Source organism: Hippocampus comes, unplaced genomic scaffold, assembly GCF_001891065.2.
Source record: "Hippocampus comes isolate QL1 unplaced genomic scaffold, H_comes_QL1_v1.1 scaffold7, whole genome shotgun sequence".
In the NCBI taxonomy this organism is placed as follows: Eukaryota; Metazoa; Chordata; class Actinopteri; order Syngnathiformes; family Syngnathidae; genus Hippocampus; species Hippocampus comes.
The window spans coordinates 5,071,928-5,089,427 of NW_017842060.1; the positions used below are offsets into that span (position 1 = coordinate 5,071,928).

The 17,500-nt window shown below is 43.7% G+C and overlaps 4 protein-coding genes and 1 long non-coding RNA gene across 6 annotated transcripts in view; 1 reads left to right on the top strand and 4 right to left on the bottom strand.

Moving 5' to 3' along the window:
* The window catches only part of LOC109511367 (uncharacterized), a 16,779-nt gene extending 15,457 nt beyond the window's left edge, over positions 1 to 1,322 (bottom strand). The window contains exon 1 of one of the 2 annotated variants that reach the window (XR_002167302.1): positions 1,235 to 1,322. This is a non-coding gene — a long non-coding RNA (uncharacterized LOC109511367). The remainder of the gene's footprint in view (positions 1 to 1,234) is intronic. The other variant, XR_002167303.1, reaches the window with a different exon arrangement.
* Positions 660 to 2,937, top strand: cdkn2a/b (cyclin-dependent kinase inhibitor 2A/B (p15, inhibits CDK4)). Its single transcript, XM_019862417.1, has 2 exons — positions 660 to 1,407; positions 1,890 to 2,937. The coding sequence occupies exons 1-2, from the start codon at positions 1,282 to 1,284 to the stop codon at positions 2,139 to 2,141; spliced, it is 378 nt and encodes a 125-aa protein (XP_019717976.1). The 5' UTR covers positions 660 to 1,281; the 3' UTR covers positions 2,142 to 2,937.
* mtap (methylthioadenosine phosphorylase) lies at positions 2,741 to 12,129 on the bottom strand. The gene is made up of 8 exons (XM_019862416.1): positions 11,849 to 12,129; positions 11,389 to 11,475; positions 11,230 to 11,288; positions 10,369 to 10,536; positions 7,890 to 7,992; positions 6,862 to 7,101; positions 5,000 to 5,122; positions 2,741 to 3,782 (listed from the first exon to the last, which is right to left on the bottom strand). Exons 1-8 carry the CDS (start codon positions 11,870 to 11,872, stop codon positions 3,744 to 3,746), a joined length of 843 nt encoding a protein of 280 aa, XP_019717975.1. The 5' UTR covers positions 11,873 to 12,129; the 3' UTR covers positions 2,741 to 3,743.
* Positions 12,130 to 12,661: 532 nt separating this feature from the next.
* On the bottom strand, positions 12,662 to 16,475 carry toporsa (topoisomerase I binding, arginine/serine-rich a). The gene is made up of 2 exons (XM_019862415.1): positions 16,303 to 16,475; positions 12,662 to 15,343 (listed from the first exon to the last, which is right to left on the bottom strand). The coding sequence occupies exon 2, from the start codon at positions 15,338 to 15,340 to the stop codon at positions 13,175 to 13,177; it is 2,166 nt and encodes a 721-aa protein (XP_019717974.1). The 5' UTR covers positions 15,341 to 15,343; positions 16,303 to 16,475; the 3' UTR covers positions 12,662 to 13,174.
* Positions 16,476 to 17,085: 610 nt separating this feature from the next.
* The window catches only part of LOC109511015 (E3 ubiquitin-protein ligase Topors-like), an 11,822-nt gene continuing 11,407 nt past the window's right edge, over positions 17,086 to 17,500 (bottom strand). Inside the window, exon 3 of the mRNA XM_019861734.1 lies at positions 17,086 to 17,111. Coding sequence (XP_019717293.1) covers positions 17,086 to 17,111 — 26 coding nt within the window. The remainder of the gene's footprint in view (positions 17,112 to 17,500) is intronic.

Here is a 17,500-nt window from a genome sequence, read left to right on the forward strand (position 1 = left end):
TTGTGATAAGTGATGGTTGCATTATGACTGTGCAGAGTTGTAAAAAGTCTTTACAACCGACTGACTTTATACATCCTCCAGTGGAGATTCAGATACCGTGTAAGGAATTTGTTTTGTGAAATGACAAGTGTCGCTGACTATGACTTTGCAGAGTTGTAAAAAGTCTTTACAACCGACTTACTTTATACATCCTCCAGCAGAGATACTGTGTAAGGAATTTGTTTTGTGAAATGACAAGTGTCGCTGATTTTAGCCATGGAACAATAATCAAGGGTTTTAAAGGGTAAGTCAAGTCAAAAGTGTTTTGTTGTTTTTTTTTTACAAGAATATGTTCCATGCGGTCGCACTAGTCTACACACAACATTATGATTAATACTGCATTTGTGTGATTGGAGCATTTTGGCGGCCATTTTGTCACGTACTGTGGACTGAAAATTATTTCGATTATTTCACAGTTCCTCAGGCTGCAGGTAATGATCAAAAACGGCTCATGTGTTTGATCATGTAAAAGAATATATATATATATATATATATATATATAGTGTCGCAGTTTTCCCGCTGAAGTGGTCACCTGCAGTTTTTTCGTTTTTTCTTGGTTTGTTTTTTAAACAAAATACAAATAAAAAAATGGATGGGTGGAAAAGTGCATGTAAAAAAAGACACCGAGTGAGACTCCATTTTGGCGAGTATAAACATGGAACATATGAATCCTTTGTTTGATGTTCAGATTCCTTTCATCTCTCCTAAACGTTTCTATTTTTGTTATTTGCATATGTTCACACGAGTCGCCTGAATTCTCCAACTGGGTCGATTTAAGCGGACGGACTGCTGTTGCAACACAACTGGCGTGACACGACTGAAACCGCTTATCACATGCCATTAACTGTTTATTGCTATCGCATTCGTACAGCTGCTTTTATTTACAATCGAAATCGAAAGCATACAGAGACGTACTGACTTGGTGGCATTTCATCTCCGCAAGTTTGACTGTCACGCGGCTGTCAGGGCGGAAACAAAACAAAGCGAATGCGCATGCGCACCACAGCGGCAAACAGAGCGATGACATCACCCATTTAAAGCACTGAAAGACAAGCCCGGACACATTACTGTATTTATGTCGCCTCACACTGACAGCTGCTCAAACTTATATACCGGTATCGAGAGGAGAGTTAGAACACAAACAACCACAACACGCGCGGATTGTCAAAACAGTTCGTCCACTATCGCGGATTACCTGTCAACCAAGGTGAGCGGGCAGCGCAGGGGACCGCCCCGACGACGATGGGCACTTTGGAGGATGAGTTGACCTCGGCGGCTGCCACGGGGAACACAGCCGAGGTGGCGCGACTCCTCCGGGCAGGGGCGGACGTGAACGCGCCCAACCGGCTGAGTTACACCGCGCTCCAGGTAAGGGCAGACGGGGAGGGGGGGTAAACCCGTACACCTTTTCCTTCAACCTGTGCGTTTTTTACAAAAATAAATCAATTATGAAAGAGACACGAGAATTTAAAAAAAATACATTGATGGCTTATATAAAGCTTACTATCTCCCGTACAAAACAAAGAAAAAAATATATTTCCTGTATAAAATAAAAACAAAAACAACGTAGTCAGTTTCTCATTAAAAATAAATTTACAGTACACACACTTATGACATGACAAATTCATGACATTTTCTTCATGAAGACAATTTTCATAAGCTGACGTAAAAACGAACCCTCAATTTTTTTTTTTTTTTTGGGTGGGGGGTGAAAGGAAAATTCTTGACGTGCTTGCATGTTGAGTATTTCATTTAAACGACACAACGTACACACTTAAATCTCATATACAGGTTTTGGAATGAAAAGGTCCAGTTTGTAAAGCACACATTTTTCTTTTTCACTTGCAAAGGTGATGATGATGGGCAGCACGCCGGTGGCCGAGCTGCTGCTGGCTGGGGGCGGCGACCCGAACGTAGCCGACGCGCGCACCGGGAGCACGCCGCTGCACGACGCGGCCCGGAGCGGCTTCGTAGACACCGTGCGGATTCTGGTCCGCTTCGGCGCCAATCTGCAGGCCAGGGACCGCGCCAACTGGCGGCCCGTGGATGTGGCCCGCAAACACGGCCACGCAGAAGTCGTGGCCTTCCTGGAGTCTCTGTGAAGGACTTTTTTTTTTTTTTTTAAGGGACTGAATGTCCCGACGTTTTATTTATTTATTAAAGGACTCGACTTTTTGGCAAAGAAATCTGGATATTGGTGAGGAACGAGGTTGGTATTGTCATGGGAATTTTACTACCATTTTACTATACTTATTTATGAACCTTATTTGGACCATACTTGAATCACTGAAATAATCAAATTGACTTATTTCACTCATATGGTCTAAAATTGCAATGAAGATGATGCACTTTAACACACGGTGTCAACCATGAAATTTCTGTCACATTGCTTTGTTTGCCATTTAAAATGAGAAGACAGTTTTTCATGAAAGTCAGGTTCGTGCTCAACAAAGAAAAAAATTGTGGCATTCTGGGGCGTTAATATGGAAGGGAAAAAAACAGCACGTATTGCACAAATTATACCACCTTTCCGAACACCTTTTGATTTTCATTTGGACTATTTCATCTTTTATAGCTCACAAAGTGGCTTTTAGGGCTTTTCAATCGCACGTGTGTGTGTGTGTGTGTGTGTGTGTGTGTGTGTGTGTATACAGTGTATTGAATCAGCATGTAAAGAAATAAAAATGAATTTCCAAGCCTGTTCAACATTACCATTTAATGACTTGCTTTTGAGCATGTGAGTGAATATGCAGTTTGATTTGCTGATACACTCATGACAAAGCAGGAAAGACAACTGAAAGTGAATCACAGCATTAGATTCAAATGTAGTCTTGTGATTTACTGTCATATGACAAAAAAAAAACAACATCAAATTGAAAGTAACACCCCTCAAAAAAATTGTAAAATAGACAGTGGGCATTGGTTGAAATAGGCCGACTTAAAAAAAAAATACTTGTTTGAGGAATTACTTATTGAGATGACTTTAATGTAGGCTATACAGGTACAGTATGCTGTTATTGCATATGCAAATGAGCTGTCACTTACAAAGTTCTTTTCTACTTTGGCTACTCAAAGCACTTAACACTTTTACCTCATTTACCTACTGATGACGCAGCATTAGGAGCAACTGGGGGGTTCAGTTTCTTGCTCAAGGACACTTCGACATGGTCGCAATGGCCGGGGATCGAATCACCATCTCCCGAGTTAGGGAAATGACCACTCGACCACTGAGTCATGCCGCCCACAACGCATGTATTCTTGATACGGTGTGCTTTGGTGAACAGAATGTGTGGTTTTTTTTTTTTTTTATGTAAAGGGAAACTGGCCAGGATGAATGGATGGAAGCAAAATGACAGATGTTAGTAGGGATACAATTCCAGAAAAGAGGAAGGCTCTGTCAACAAAACAAACAAACAAACAAAAAAAAAACACTCAATTAATCCATTAAACACAAACCCATATAAAAACATGAAATATCTACGACTAAATATCTAATTTGAAGTCCACTAAAATAACAGCGAGTGAAAATGTCCAATTGGTATTTGGGAGTGTGACAAGACCTGACTTGTGGAGATATGAAACCACAAATTGCTCCAGGAGCTCAATTCAAATTGCTGAAGATGACATGGGCTTGGTTTTATTTTTTTTCAGTCACTGGCGACAAACCCACAGCTGAGCCGATGTTCCTTTGCTTTTATGGGGCGTCAATGTTTGGGCAACATTATTGCCGACTGGGCCATCGCCTGCAGCAGAGCAAACAAATATATATTTAATCATCATCATCATCATGTGTGCATTTCCATGATGGCGAAAGCATATGTATAAAGACATTGTTCAAAAACAAAACAAAACAAAAATTTTCACCGTGACGGAAACTCAAAGGATAAAAATTCAAAGTGAATTATTTATCATGCTGCAGAACATCATTCTGCAGCAAGCGTCCACTCGCTCGCTACACTTGTGCGAGATCATTCGATTGAATGCAAAAAGTGGGCCTTGACAAACATAATTATGCGTAGTTTTGCTGGCATTTGGATTTTGCATCGACGTTAGTATGAGCACAGTGGCGATGTTGCTAAAACAAAATCTGTCTTGTATTTAAACCTTTCACGCACCAATAACAATAACTTGATAACACGATAAGCTGCACACTGTCGTAAACGCTGTCCCGGAAAGGGTTAAAAAACACAATGTGTGTAGTGCTTTTTGTTGCGGGTTTATTAGCTTTGGATTCGCCTGCAACTGTGGCGCCATTGAACAACACCGACGCACTCCGGGAGGGCAAAATAACATTTGTCACACAGCACCGTTCGGTGCATTGATTGCATTTCTTTGATTGTCATGTTTTTATCAATGTGAGAAGAAGAAGAAAAAAAAATCACAATTAAACTTAAGATCAATTTCTCAGCACTAGGGAGAGGTGTACCGTGCCGCAAAAAAATGATCCCTGCAAAGTTTCTAGGCAGAGTGTAGACCACGGGTGTCAATCTCATTTGAGTCGCGGGCCAATTTGGAGTTACGTTATGACAGTGAAACCACAAAACGGTTACGTGTACACAACACATGAATAGATGACTAGTTTTGAAATCAGTCAAGTCAATTACTGTTTAATTCTTTATTTCAATTATTGTTCAAGTGAGTGGAACAAAATTATTTCAAAGTCTCAATGTTATTTATTACATGGAGGCCATGTGACATTTCGCTCCAGATTTTAGCAAGTTGACACACATGATTTGCTTTCGCGGGCCACATAAAATGACCTGGTGGGACCGGATCTGGCCCCTGGGCCTTGAGTTTGACACATGTAGTGTAGACTCAGCCCCCCACGCCCTTTTTTTTTTTTTTTTTTTTTTTTTTGTAATGGAGTTGTTCAAGCTATTTGATTGATTGTTGCAACCCTAACTGATCTTAATCAAGCCTCCAGTGGCTAAACACAAGCACTGCCGCCCCAGTGACTTACTTTCAAGGAAGTTGTGGTCTGGCTCCAGTCCATCTGGCTGATCTGAGGGATGACGGTCAGCAGGATGCTGCTGGCTTTGTTGGCGTTCTCCTTCATGGTCTTCATCACGTTGTCCACGCAAACCTGCGAAGGGCGGGGGAGGGACCAATGTCACACGACTTTTGAAAGTCGGATATACAGGTATTATGTCATTCCCTACGACAGGTGACTGAAGAACCGGTTTTGGGAGATGAGATCATATTCACAAAATCAATGCCCAAATTTGACAGGTGACAAATGAGTCAAGTTCGGTCCGCTGTGTTGTTTGAGTTTTGTTTTGTTGAACTTCCTGTGGCGAGAGAGCAGAAGCGGAGTGAGAGTGATTCGTTTTATCAGTGTGATGATTGTCAAGGAGGCGCGCAGTGCAAAGGCTGGCTTCCGAGTGAGCGGCAGGGTCCGGGATAACGCAGCGGATGCGCCACACGCGGGGCGACCTTCATCGATCCAACCACACTCCGCTTCCGAAGTTCCTGCCGCTGACCTCTTGTTCCTGTCCTGTTACAGAGCGCCCGCCACATCCTTCCGCCCACCCCCGGATTCACAACTACCTCCTGACACACACCCACTATCCTCCGGCAACCCCCTCCCCCCCTTCCTGGTCTGCTGCTCAACTGCCAGCCTCCGGTGTAAGCCCTGCCAGAGGAGGTTGACTCACAATGACTCATGAGCTTCACTGTCTTGCAAATAGCACGAAGCCAAGCCATTGACTGTGTGACACAAACAAGGGTGAATTGAGGTCCCGGCGATAGATGGAAACAGGGTTTCCCACGGTCGTCGCTGAGGAGCCCTGCCGCAAATAGCGAAAAGCCGTGAAAGGTTTGCACCTTCCGCCCCAAAAAAGTTCAGAATTGCCTCAGGCATTTAAAAACCAAGAACTAAAGACACAAAAAAAAAAAAAAAAAAAAGTACAGAACTAAAAGCCATCTTACTGAAACTACAAAAATAACTTCCAGTGCAAGATAGAAGGAATTTTTTTAATGTGATTTTTAAAATAGCTCAATCATAAGAACAGGATGGGGGGGGGGGAAGCAGAGATCATAAGCTGCATTTAAAAATATTCACACTTGGGATGGACTTCACTTCGGTTGTCCATCTGCGTGCAGCATCACGGCTAAATGCTGCGTCACCATGTTTGCTTTGAACGCTCAGCATCACTAACTGAGCCCGATTCTGCACACCTCAGAGGCCTTCGGGATTGATATTCTCTTTGATGTGTTCAGGACCTAAACCTTTCGGTGATTTTTAGCCCGCCAGCAGAAATTTCAGTTGAGAGCCTTCAGAACTGGAGTTATCACTCGTTATTCTGGTGAAAACCTGAGCCGCAGCATTGTGAAGGAGCTGCAGCTATTTGATGCTCGATTGACTTTTTCCTGGGCGACTAACTTTTTAAGTGCGAAAATATAAGTTCGGCTTTTCATTTCCCCCCCCCAAAAAATAACTAATCACGAATGAATACAATTTACTTGTCAGTTTTCTTTGTAATATTTTGACTTTTTTTCCCCCTTGATGTACGATCACTATTTGGCTCCAAAATACATTTGTTGAAAAATATTTTCCAACATTTTCTGAGATTATGATTATATTCTTGGAACAAAAACACAAGGCAGAAGTAAAAGTGGCCATCAGTCGGGCAGTTTGAGTCATTTCTTCAACTTGCAACTGCCTACAACTAAAATTGACAGGATGCGTAAGACATCTTGTTACAAAAAGTGAAAGAAAGAACTGTGAGTGCTGGGGCGGCAAAGTCAACCAACAGTACGCTTCTCATGCCCATGAAAATAAATAAATAAATAAATAAATAAATAAATAAAACATCGACTCACCGCCTCTTCGTGTTCCTTCCAGCAGTCGTAGTCCGTCGCCATGGCGATGCTGGCATAGCACAAACCCGCCTCCTTGGCCAGGACCACCTCGGGCACTGTGGTCATGTTGATGACGTCGGCGCCCCACTGGCGGAACATCAGGCTCTCTGCCCGCGACGAGAAGCGGGGCCCCTCGATACTCAGCATGGTGCCCCTCGCGTGGCACTTGACGCCGAGGGTGCGGGCCACCTCCACGAGCAGCTGTTGAGGAAGCAGGAGGGCTGAACCGTTTTGGAAAAAAATAATACAATTGCCAAGCCCCCCCCCCCCCTTCAAAATTGAAAACAAAATTGAATTTTTGTTTTCAAGGTCCTTTACCCTGTTATTTTTTTTGTTTTGGTTTTTTTAAACAAGAGAAGGAATCCATCCATCCATTCATCCATTTTCCGATCTGCTTTATCTTCACAAGGGTCGCGGGGCGTGCTGGAGCCTATCCTAACTGTCATCGGGCAGTAGGTTGGGGACACCCTGAACAGGTCGCCAGCCAATCGCAGGGCACACACAGACGAACAACCATCCATGCTCACACTCACACCGAGGGACAATTTAAGAGTGTTCAATCAGCCTGCCATGCATGTGGGAGGAAACCAGAGTACCCGGAGAAAACCCACGCAGGGCCGGGGAGAAAAAGCAAACTCCACATAGGGAGGCTGGAGCCTGAATCGAACCCTGCACCTCTGCACTGTGAGGTCGACGCGCTGAGAAGGAATCCATTAATCGACATTACAACGAAGAGTGTCACATTTTACAGAAATATTCAGGTTTTATAGGTTAGGCTTTCATGCACCCTGTAACCTGATAACATGAAAAGCTATCGACTGTAGTAACCGCTGTCCCTGAAAGGACAAAAGATGCTCCAGTCTCTGAGGAGAACCATGCGCACTGACAGATTTGTCGCTCCGCCAGTATACATGTGTCCACTAAGCAGGGTTGGAAGTTCTCGCCGTGGATGGAAGACTCGTGATGATAGGATGCGTTTGGGTGCTCACCCCTCGGGTCCTGTTGCAGAAAGGCTCAGCCATGGGAATGTGACACACGCCCGGAGGACTGGTTGGCCGGCCGTCGTAAAGCGTCTGAGCTCTCTTGGTGGTCCTAAAAAGCACACATTGGGTCTGTTTATCTTAATTCCAATAACTTTGCTTATAACACAACACTCGTCTCCTCCACCCAAAAAAAAAATGGGAAAAAGTGTCAGCTTATAAAAGGAAAAATCTGTTGAAGCACTTGTAACTCCATCGACCACTGTACAGAGAGCCCGTGGGCCTTCGCAATTCACTATTCAGAAATTCACTTTTTTGGTCATTTTTCTGTGAAACCTCACCTCAGCCATTCAGTGGGGGGAAAAAAACAACAACAGCAAAAAAAAAAAAACAAAAACAAAAACAAAAACTATTTCGACATGTATTTTTGATGATACCACGAGATGTCACTAAAGCTCCGGTGAACAGGAAATTAGTAACCGGCGTCAAAGAAGTATATGGAGTGAAACAACTTCATATTGTAGGATCTTTGGATGTTCGGGAGTTTCGCCTGGGTTGTTCACGGACATTTAGGAAGAGTTTTCGCCACAAGCGTAAGTTTTTGCTGTGCGCCGTGGCGATTAAAAAGCGCAAGCTAACAAACGAGAGAGATCTCGTGATTGCTTAAATTGTTATTTTAACAACTCGCGTCGGCAACATACTCATATGCCAGCGTCCTCCCACTTGCTCTGCAACACCAAATTACGACAAGTTTGTGGGTCCATCCCTCCACTTTCAAATGTGCTTCTCTTCATTATGGTCTCGGGTGAGCATCAGCCTATCTGAGCTGACTTTAGATGAAAAGTGTGTGTGTGTGTGTGTGGGGGGGGGGGGTGTCAGCCTGTCTGAGCTGACTTTAGATGAAAAGTGTTGGGGGGACACCCTGGATAGGTCACCAGATAATTACGGAGTACACAGTAATAACCAGTCACGTTCACAACCTGATACAATTTCGTGGCTTCACTGAAACTTTTTTTTTTTTTAAAGGGGAAGAAAGAACAAAAAAAATGGCTCATGGCTTATTTTTTCCAAGCCACACACACCCTTGCAACGGTTTCTGGGAAATTGGTTTTGTAGTTTTGCATAATCCTGTGAACAAACAAGCAGTCATGGAAACGTCAAGTTCTTGGTGGATGCAATTACATTTGTCAAGCCTCAAGACGAAATGAAAAAAAAAAGGATTCCAAGGTAACATAACCTAACCATAATATACAACATGACAGTGCAGACAACTCTTTCATCTACTCGCCCTTGTGCGATCAGTACGTTTGATTTTTTTTTAAATATTTTTTATTGCTGAAAATGCTCTGCTCTCAACTTCTGCCCATTTACCAATAATAGTGAAAATAAATGGAAATGTGAATATTCACTCTGCATGTCGATTTACAATGTGCTCTCCTAAAAATTCAAGTTAGAGAGAAAAAAAAAAAAGTTATGCTGGGCTCCAGACTATCGACTACTTCTTAGTCATTTCAAACGCAACAACTACCGGTAATTGCACACACTTGAACCATGAAGTTTGTTTTGTTCCTGGTGAATGAGGACGACAAGGTTCAAGAATTTCAAACATCCATGGGAACCGTATTTATGGAAGAATGCGTGACAAATGCAAAAAAAAAAAAAAAAAAAAAAGACCGAAACCAAAACTGCATGACAGAAGTGTTCAAATCTGGTGGGCGGAGCCACAGAAAATAAGCATACTTAGAGATGATGACATCTTCGCAAAAAGCAGGTGGATGCCCCCTCCCCATGACTGGGGTGTAAAATGTGAAGGGTTTTGCATGGTTGTGTAATTTAACAACACTTGTTGTTAAATTAAAAAAAATAAATAAATAATCGAACCTGCAAAAAAAATCTGGAAAAAAATAGTCTGTGTCACGTCAAAGTCAAAGAAGTTCAATGCGCTGCCTAGTCTTGGTTATTTGAGAAACGTGAGACGAGCAGGGAGAAACATTCACAAAACGTTTAAAGAAATAGTTCCGTAGTAAACTTCCGGGCATTTGTCACCTCACCTGAGGTGGAATGCCACTTTTTTTTTTTTTTAATGTTCACTGTTGACTTTGAAAAACATCAGGCACTTGTGACGCCAATTCCGGATGTCAAGTGCATTGTAAACAAGTAATTGCTTTGAAGGAATAAAAATGTATCAAGCATGACAAGTTCCTTCCTGCACCACTTGGAGACTTTGACATCAATTATGTCACCAAGATGTGTGGGAACACATTTGAATTATGACTGACCTCCTGTGCAATAACTGCAACCACTCACAGTGCTCAATTTATTATTTTTTGACTTGAATCGCCCTTTAAAAAGTGTTTTTGAAAGATTAACATTCACTTACCAGTATAGTTACAATTATGGAAATCTTCAAGCAAACTTGAGGGAGCCCATTACATCTTGAAGTATTCATTTCACATTTTGAATTTTGACCTGCTCATCATCAGCTTACCTGTCGATGAATTGATCTATGATGACGATGTCACCGGGCTGGATCTCCTCTCGCAGCGATCCGCAAGCTGTGGTGACCAGCAGATGTGTGCAGCCCTCCTCCCTCAGTGCCCAGATATTGGCCTGGTAGTTGACGTTAGATGGCATGATGGTGTGCTGTCTTCCATGCCTGAAGAGACCGAGAAGCATTCAGGATGGAATAGGGCCTTTTTTTTTTAACTTGATGTAATGAAAAAAACTGTTCCAATGCCTGTTTGCATTGCCATTGACTTTTTCTAGAAGCATCAGTGCCACTTTACAGTTCCTTTGTATTTTCACTTTTACCTTTGCATTTCATCTTTAAAAACTGCTTGTTTTTAAACTTTTCTTTAAGTTGGAAAAAAAAACTCTTATGCAGGGTACATTTTATTTGAATCATTTAAGTACAGTTTGTTTTTTCCCCTCTCTGCATTCAAGCACAGAAGCAATTTTCAAATTTTTCAAATGTAAAAGTGACTTTAAACAACATTAAATATACTTGTCCTTTGGGAATAAAACACGCCATTTTTTTATTAATTTTTTTGCCTCGGTGGACATTTGGGGCTACTACGCTGCTGTACTCCAACACTGGTCGAGATGGTGGTCCTTGGGGAGCCAAGTATTTTTTTCCAGTGTTACTTGATATAAAAAGACTGAGGAACCCTGAATTACTGCAGTAGTAAATGAGGGGATGGGTAGGGCTGAAAGTTCCAGTGGATGCCACTAGATGGTATTGTTACGTTTTAATTCCGCTATACTGTACTAGACGAACGGTTGACTAGATAAATACTATTAGGAAAATTAAATACAGTAGATCCTGTTGTATTAAACAGATGGTTCTCACCTTGCCAGGAGGACACATTCGACGTTTTTTATTTTTCCCAATATCAAGGCATCTGAAGGCTGCCAACAAAACAACAGTGATCGAGTAAATGAAGGGAAAAATGGAAAAATATAAGTTTAGCGGTACAAGTGAAATTAGAATGTCGAGCACACAACGAACCTTTCCATACGGCGTGTCAACATAACGTTCGGTTCTTCCCTCCAGTATATCAGGATCGTCCAGACCCGAACCGCCAATTATTCCAATCTACGTGGTTAAAAATGATGGCAAAAAAAGGACAGAATATTACAGTTATATTAGTTTGTCAGGCATACTCAGTTCTAATGCTTAGTAGCCCACACTTGGAGTACTTTTACTTTGAAAAGCTAACGTGACAGTCGTGCCGAAGCAGAAGCGTCCTTGTGTGAGTGCTAACAATGACTGGTGATATTGCCCCTACAATTAATAATAAAAAGCAGGACTTTGGGTAAATGACATTATAACACGTGAGCTTGTCCCAGCTGACAATGTTACGTCAAGCCTCACATTTAGCTATGCTGCCTACTGCTCAGTTAGCACGGTTCGGCACCCGGAGGCTACTCACGCGTGGAGAAATTACAAAACTTTTGTATGTTTTTACCTTAATGGGTGCCGAGGAAGACATGACGTAACTGGTTATTATTGAGGATATGAGGGCAAATTGCGAGGCGAGCAAGTTGCAGCTTCTGCAATACTTCGCGTGGATGGGAAAAGACCAGACATTTCTCTTCCTGGTTACGCGCACCCTTCAAAATAAAAGCGCAGCGGGACCCAATCCGGATGTTCCGTAATGACACTTGCAACCAGTGTTACTCTTTGCCCATCCATCCATTTTCCAAAGCGCAAGCAGGAAATTTTGAGTCTCCGCACAAACACAGGAGCTGTTGACTGTACTACCTGGTTAATTGGCTCTTTTCACAAACAGCCAAACTCACTGATCCATGTTTATCTTTAAAATTCATTTCCAAAACCTCCTTTTGCTCTCTGCTCCGTTCCAGCAATTTTGAAGTTTTCGTTTTCAGATTTTGCACTTCTTTTGGTCAGTCATGTGTTCAATTTCCCAGCCCACACCGGAACACCACAACAAATCATCAAGCTCACTTCAATTTTGCCAATGTTTAAAAAGTTGAGGGATACACGCTGCCGTTTGTTGCACTTTAATTTCAACATGTCCTAATATAAATGATGTACCAGTGAAACTAGATCATACACTTTTTATATGTACAGTATTTGAGTTTGCTTCTATTTTCACTGCCTGCCGCCAGATCGGCACTGCAAATAATCTGTTCTCAATTGTCTTACCTGGATGGAAATATCTTTTTTAAAGAGGAAGCGAAACAGGAAGCCCTGTGTGCCTGTTTTGGATGTGGACGCTGGGCAAAATGAAGTCTCCCTGGAGGAGTCATTTCAAACATTAAAATGCAGAAAATACCTTTAATAGAAGTACTCTTGCTGATCCATTAGCAATAGAAAGAGATCATGAAGTTTGTCATTACCAAAAAAAAGAAAAAAAGAAACCAACCCCTGAGAACGCTCTAGAAATTAAACATTTTAAAAAGGATGTTCAAGAACAATATCCCCCCCTCGCCCCCCCAAGCATTCATAGTGGCACTTGCAAATACAGGGAGTCCCCAGTTTACAAAAGGCCAGTTACTGCCGGCCTAACATTTTCTTATTTACGTTTTACACGGTGTTTAGAGCCTAGAAGAGATTTTTTTTTCATGTCCACATTTAATGTCATCATGAGAAAGTCTGAATTACGGTAGCTGTAAAAGAGATCATCGGCAGCTAGTAGCCACTGGAGCAAAAGAACTCTCTTCACCCCCTGGAATAGTCTCGGTTTCAGGGTGAATAATGTAGTTCATGATGAGGAGGTAAAGATACGATTAAAAATACTTCAGGTAGGGGCATGAGGGGCTAGTTGTAGCTATAAGACGAAGCCACAGAGGGAGTCATTGAGCTCATCTGCAGCGGCGTTGAAGGGGGACGGCTCCTTGCTGGAGGTTCCGCCGCAGGTACCGTCGGCGTGATCGCTGTTGCTCTCGATGGTGATCGGCGTCGGCGAGAGTCTCTCTGCGCTCCTGTGCCGTCTGCTCTTCTTCTTGTGTTTCTTCTTCTTCTTCTTCTTGTGACGTTTGCCGCGGACACTCGGGCTCCTCTCATCTTTTCCGTCGGTGGTTTTTGCTTCAGTTTCGGGGGTGACGTCTCGTGGGGACGAGCGGTTCTCAAGATGGCGGGTTTTGTATTTTCTCTTGCCGCCGGGCTTCTCGTGGCGAGATCGTCTCGTCGACGGTGAGGTTGAGCAAGTCCCGGACCTGGACCTGGACATCCGCCTATCTCGCCGCCTCGATTCCCTGCTACGACTCCTGGAGCGATAGCGTCGGTCGGAATGCTTTCGGCTCGCTTGACGGTTGAAGTCGCTCTCTTTCCTTTTGTATTTACTGTCGGATTTCCCGTCCCTGCGGTCGGAACAGGAATAGTCTCTCTCTCTGATGTGATAGTTAACTGGGCTGCGGCTGCGGCGCCGACGCTCGGCACTCGACCTTTTCCTCTTGTGCTTTCTGTCCTTTGGCTCGCGTTTCCGGCTGGATTGCTCAGAACCGCCTCTGTCTTTTCTCTCGGACTCCCTCGACGCCATGCATACTTTGGACTTAAGCGTACCGAGTCTTTCTTTGGTATCAAGATGATGACGGTGGTCCGCGTCGGTGGGCTCACTCCTCGGCGAGGCTGAGGGACTGTTGCTGTTGAAGCCAACGTACAGTGGCGGCGGCGCTTCTTTCGCATCGTCGCTCCAGTATTCGTCGGAGGAGAGCTGCACCAGCTCGGGAGTTCTTTCGGTCCTCGGCTTAATAAAGCCCACGATGACACAGTCATCACTCTCCGAAGACAAACACTCGTCAACTTGAATGTGCGCTGTATTTCCTTGCTGCGGTGGGGAAATGGGTGTGTCTTGCGCTTCCTCCTCGAAGCTGCTGTCAGAGTCGGAGTCATGAACCGACTCCATTCCCGTCCGACTTTGCTCTGTCGTGGTGGAATACGACGGCCCGGGCGTCTCGTCATCCCAAAGGGAGCGGCTCAGATTTGACGTGGCGTAACCGGGGGTCCTGGGGGGCTCCAAGTCCACATCCTCATCCTCGGAAATGGCGATGACGGATGAGTTGGAACTGATGTCCGAATTGGAGGAGTGGGCCGAGCCCTCGTACGTGGCGTGTTGGTCGTACGCATCCATGTTGAACGGTGACTTTGCAAAGCTGATGAACTCGTGCAGAAAATGCTCGGTGCGGCCCTGCAGAAATGGCCAGAGCTCTTCTTGGATGGCTCTGTCCTCCATGTCCACGCAGGTAATGCGCGACATGATGATGTGTTGGACGATGTTAACCAGGGAGCCGTGCGCGCCGTACAGCACCACAAGCTCTCTTTTTAGCCAAGGGATCAGTCTGTGCAAGCAGGCGGGATTTTTGCGATAGAACTCGGCCGAGGTGTCCCGGGATCGTCCGCCGTCGCGCACGGTGCGTACTCTCAAGCCCTGTCGGTAAAGTTCTCGCCGGAAGTTCACCATTTCCAGCTCTCTGATGTTGTGCAACGTGCGGCCTTCGCTGGCCGCTCTCCTCTTGGCCGCCATCCTCATCATCACATGCCGGATGTAACGCGTCTGCTGCTGTTGGGGAGGATTGGCTGTTGATTCAAAGAGGACGCCATTGTCCGGCGGGGGAGAAGTCCTTCCCCAGCGCTGACGCTGCACCCCGGTAAGCGTTGTACGGTACCTAAATCGCACACCGCCAAACATCCCGAAAGATCCATTCGTCACTGGCTTCAGGTCATACTGTTTAAAGTCTTGCTCCGATTTTATACTGTGATAAATGGAATTAAACGGCTGCTTGCATAATGGGCATTCGGCTTTGTTCTTGGACCACTCGTGGATGCAGCGAAAACAGAACTTGTGCAGGCAGATGTCCAGGTAGGCAATGTTGTTAAAGACGTCCAAGCAAATGGGACACTTGGAGTCCGGAGACACTTCGGCAGATTTGGCTTCTGAGGTTTTTCTCCTGTCCCTCTTCTGGTTCTGCTGGAGTGCAAGCTTGATTGCAGACATGGTCTGGAACAAAACCAAGTAACGGTAAGGCGCGCGCATTTTTTGTCATTCATTTGAAAAGTATGTCTGACGTACTGCCGCTATGGTTTCAGGCAGTGTCCCTCTCGCGTGCCGTACTTTGAGTGTGCTTTAACAAGTGTATGGGAGTTGCACGGTAGTTATTTTCATGCACGTTGCCGCCTCTATACAGGTCGCCCTCCCACCGGTTTGTATGATGTACACAACAAATCTTTTGGAAGGAGTATTCTTGACTTTTTTTTCTTTCCATAAAAACAATTTTCTGGCAGAATGACTTTTCTTTCGACGTGGTGTCCATCCAGGAAAAATTGAGGTCATAGTTCAGGGTTTTTTGTCATTGCAACTGAAATGATTCCGAATGAAGATCTCGAGTCAACTTTGTGGTCAACATAAATGTACTGGGAGAGAAGTACATCTTTAAAAAAAAACGAGTACAAAAAAGAACATTACATACCATAAACATGTAACATGACTACAGCAGACCAGGGGAAAGGGTACAAGTGAAATTAGGCACGCAACATTGTGCCTCAACTGAGGCACGCAACATTGTGCCTCAGTTGATACTATTCTTGAATCACTGTTCGAGCCAACAACTCTATCGGAAGTATATTGCTGTCACAATGAACACGTTATGAAATGTTTAAAGCAATATGCAGCAGGCATTATTATTACGTGGCTAGCACTAACCGGGTGCTCCTGTTCTACTGCTTGTAGACTTCGCAGGTTAAATTAAAATCGCGAATAGCTCGAGACATAACCTTACCTCAAAGCACAGTCTCATTACCTCAATGATATCAAGAGACGAGATCGGTTTAAACTAGATAGGACTTGGTTCGCTTGTCGGTCATCTATCCAGTTGATCTAAATTACGGCTAATGATCACGAGCTAGGTCGGCTAACTGTCCTCCAGTAGTGAGGTTTGACATAAAATAAGACACATTTACCTCTGGATTTTAATCACGCAGGTAGTTTAGCGACCGATTCACCCTTCTCCGTCTCTCACAACTGCACTTGTGACGACATTTGAGAAATTCCAACAACAGTCTTCCCAAGACGCGAAACGCGCCTGGATGAAATCATTCCTTCTACGCTAAACCAAGTTGTCTGTCGTAGTCTGTAGTCAGGTCAGACCTTCACACTAAGAGGGAGACTTCCGTTTTGAAAAAAATAAAATCGCATTTGGCTTGAGAGCAGACATCAATTGTTCTCATGAATGCTAATCAGGTAAAAATCGGTCTTTAAAATTTTTTTTTCATCAATGCGAATCAAGTAAAAGTAAAAGTCGGTCTTTCAAAAAAAAACGTGCAAGTATTCGAAGGAAAAAGAATTAATCAAGTACAGCGGAACTGGTCATTTACATTTGTGATTTATGTCTAAATGTATTTAGTTTTTATCTAAGAAGTCAAATCGAAATATCAAATAGAAATGTGCGGTCGTAGGATGTTGAACAATATCACTGAAAATAACACTAATGAAAGCAAATTCAGCCACAACAAATATCACTTCGAGTCACTCTTTAAATGTTGTCAGTATGTGTTCCAGTAATTTTCGGAGCTGAATAGCAAATAAGAGTAAAATGTGATACAATTGCCTGACTATGTGACTGTTAGAATAGACAAATACAATGTTGTCATGTTTTAAAGTTTCATTTTGTTGACCTCGAAATGCTTGTGTTCAGAACATCTTGCACACAATGGAAGCACAGAGAATCAGGGGTCAATTTGAGGTCAAGGGACCCACGAGCGCATGGTACCTGACCACATTTCAGAGACAAAGATTTAACCCTCATTAGTAGACACACTGGCGCCTGTTATCTGACAACTTGGAAAGGAAGATTTAACTTTGGACGGAAGGTCTCTGTAGTAGTCGTACGCTCCATCATGAGAAAGGGTCACGAGCCAGGTTACAGTCGCATCAGTTCATGGAAACACTGCTCATTAAAATGTCTACGTTTCTGTTAGTTTATGGATGTTGGTGCTGGTACCCAGGGAATGCTTTGTCTTTGGGGGTCCACTGAGGGGCGACCCAATGTGGTATTTAAATGAAGATGGGAGCGTTTTTCTGATGTATTACTTGTAATTTGCATGCACAATCAATAAAAAGGCCGGCAGAGTCTGCAGGGTTCGGGTGACAGTGGGAAGC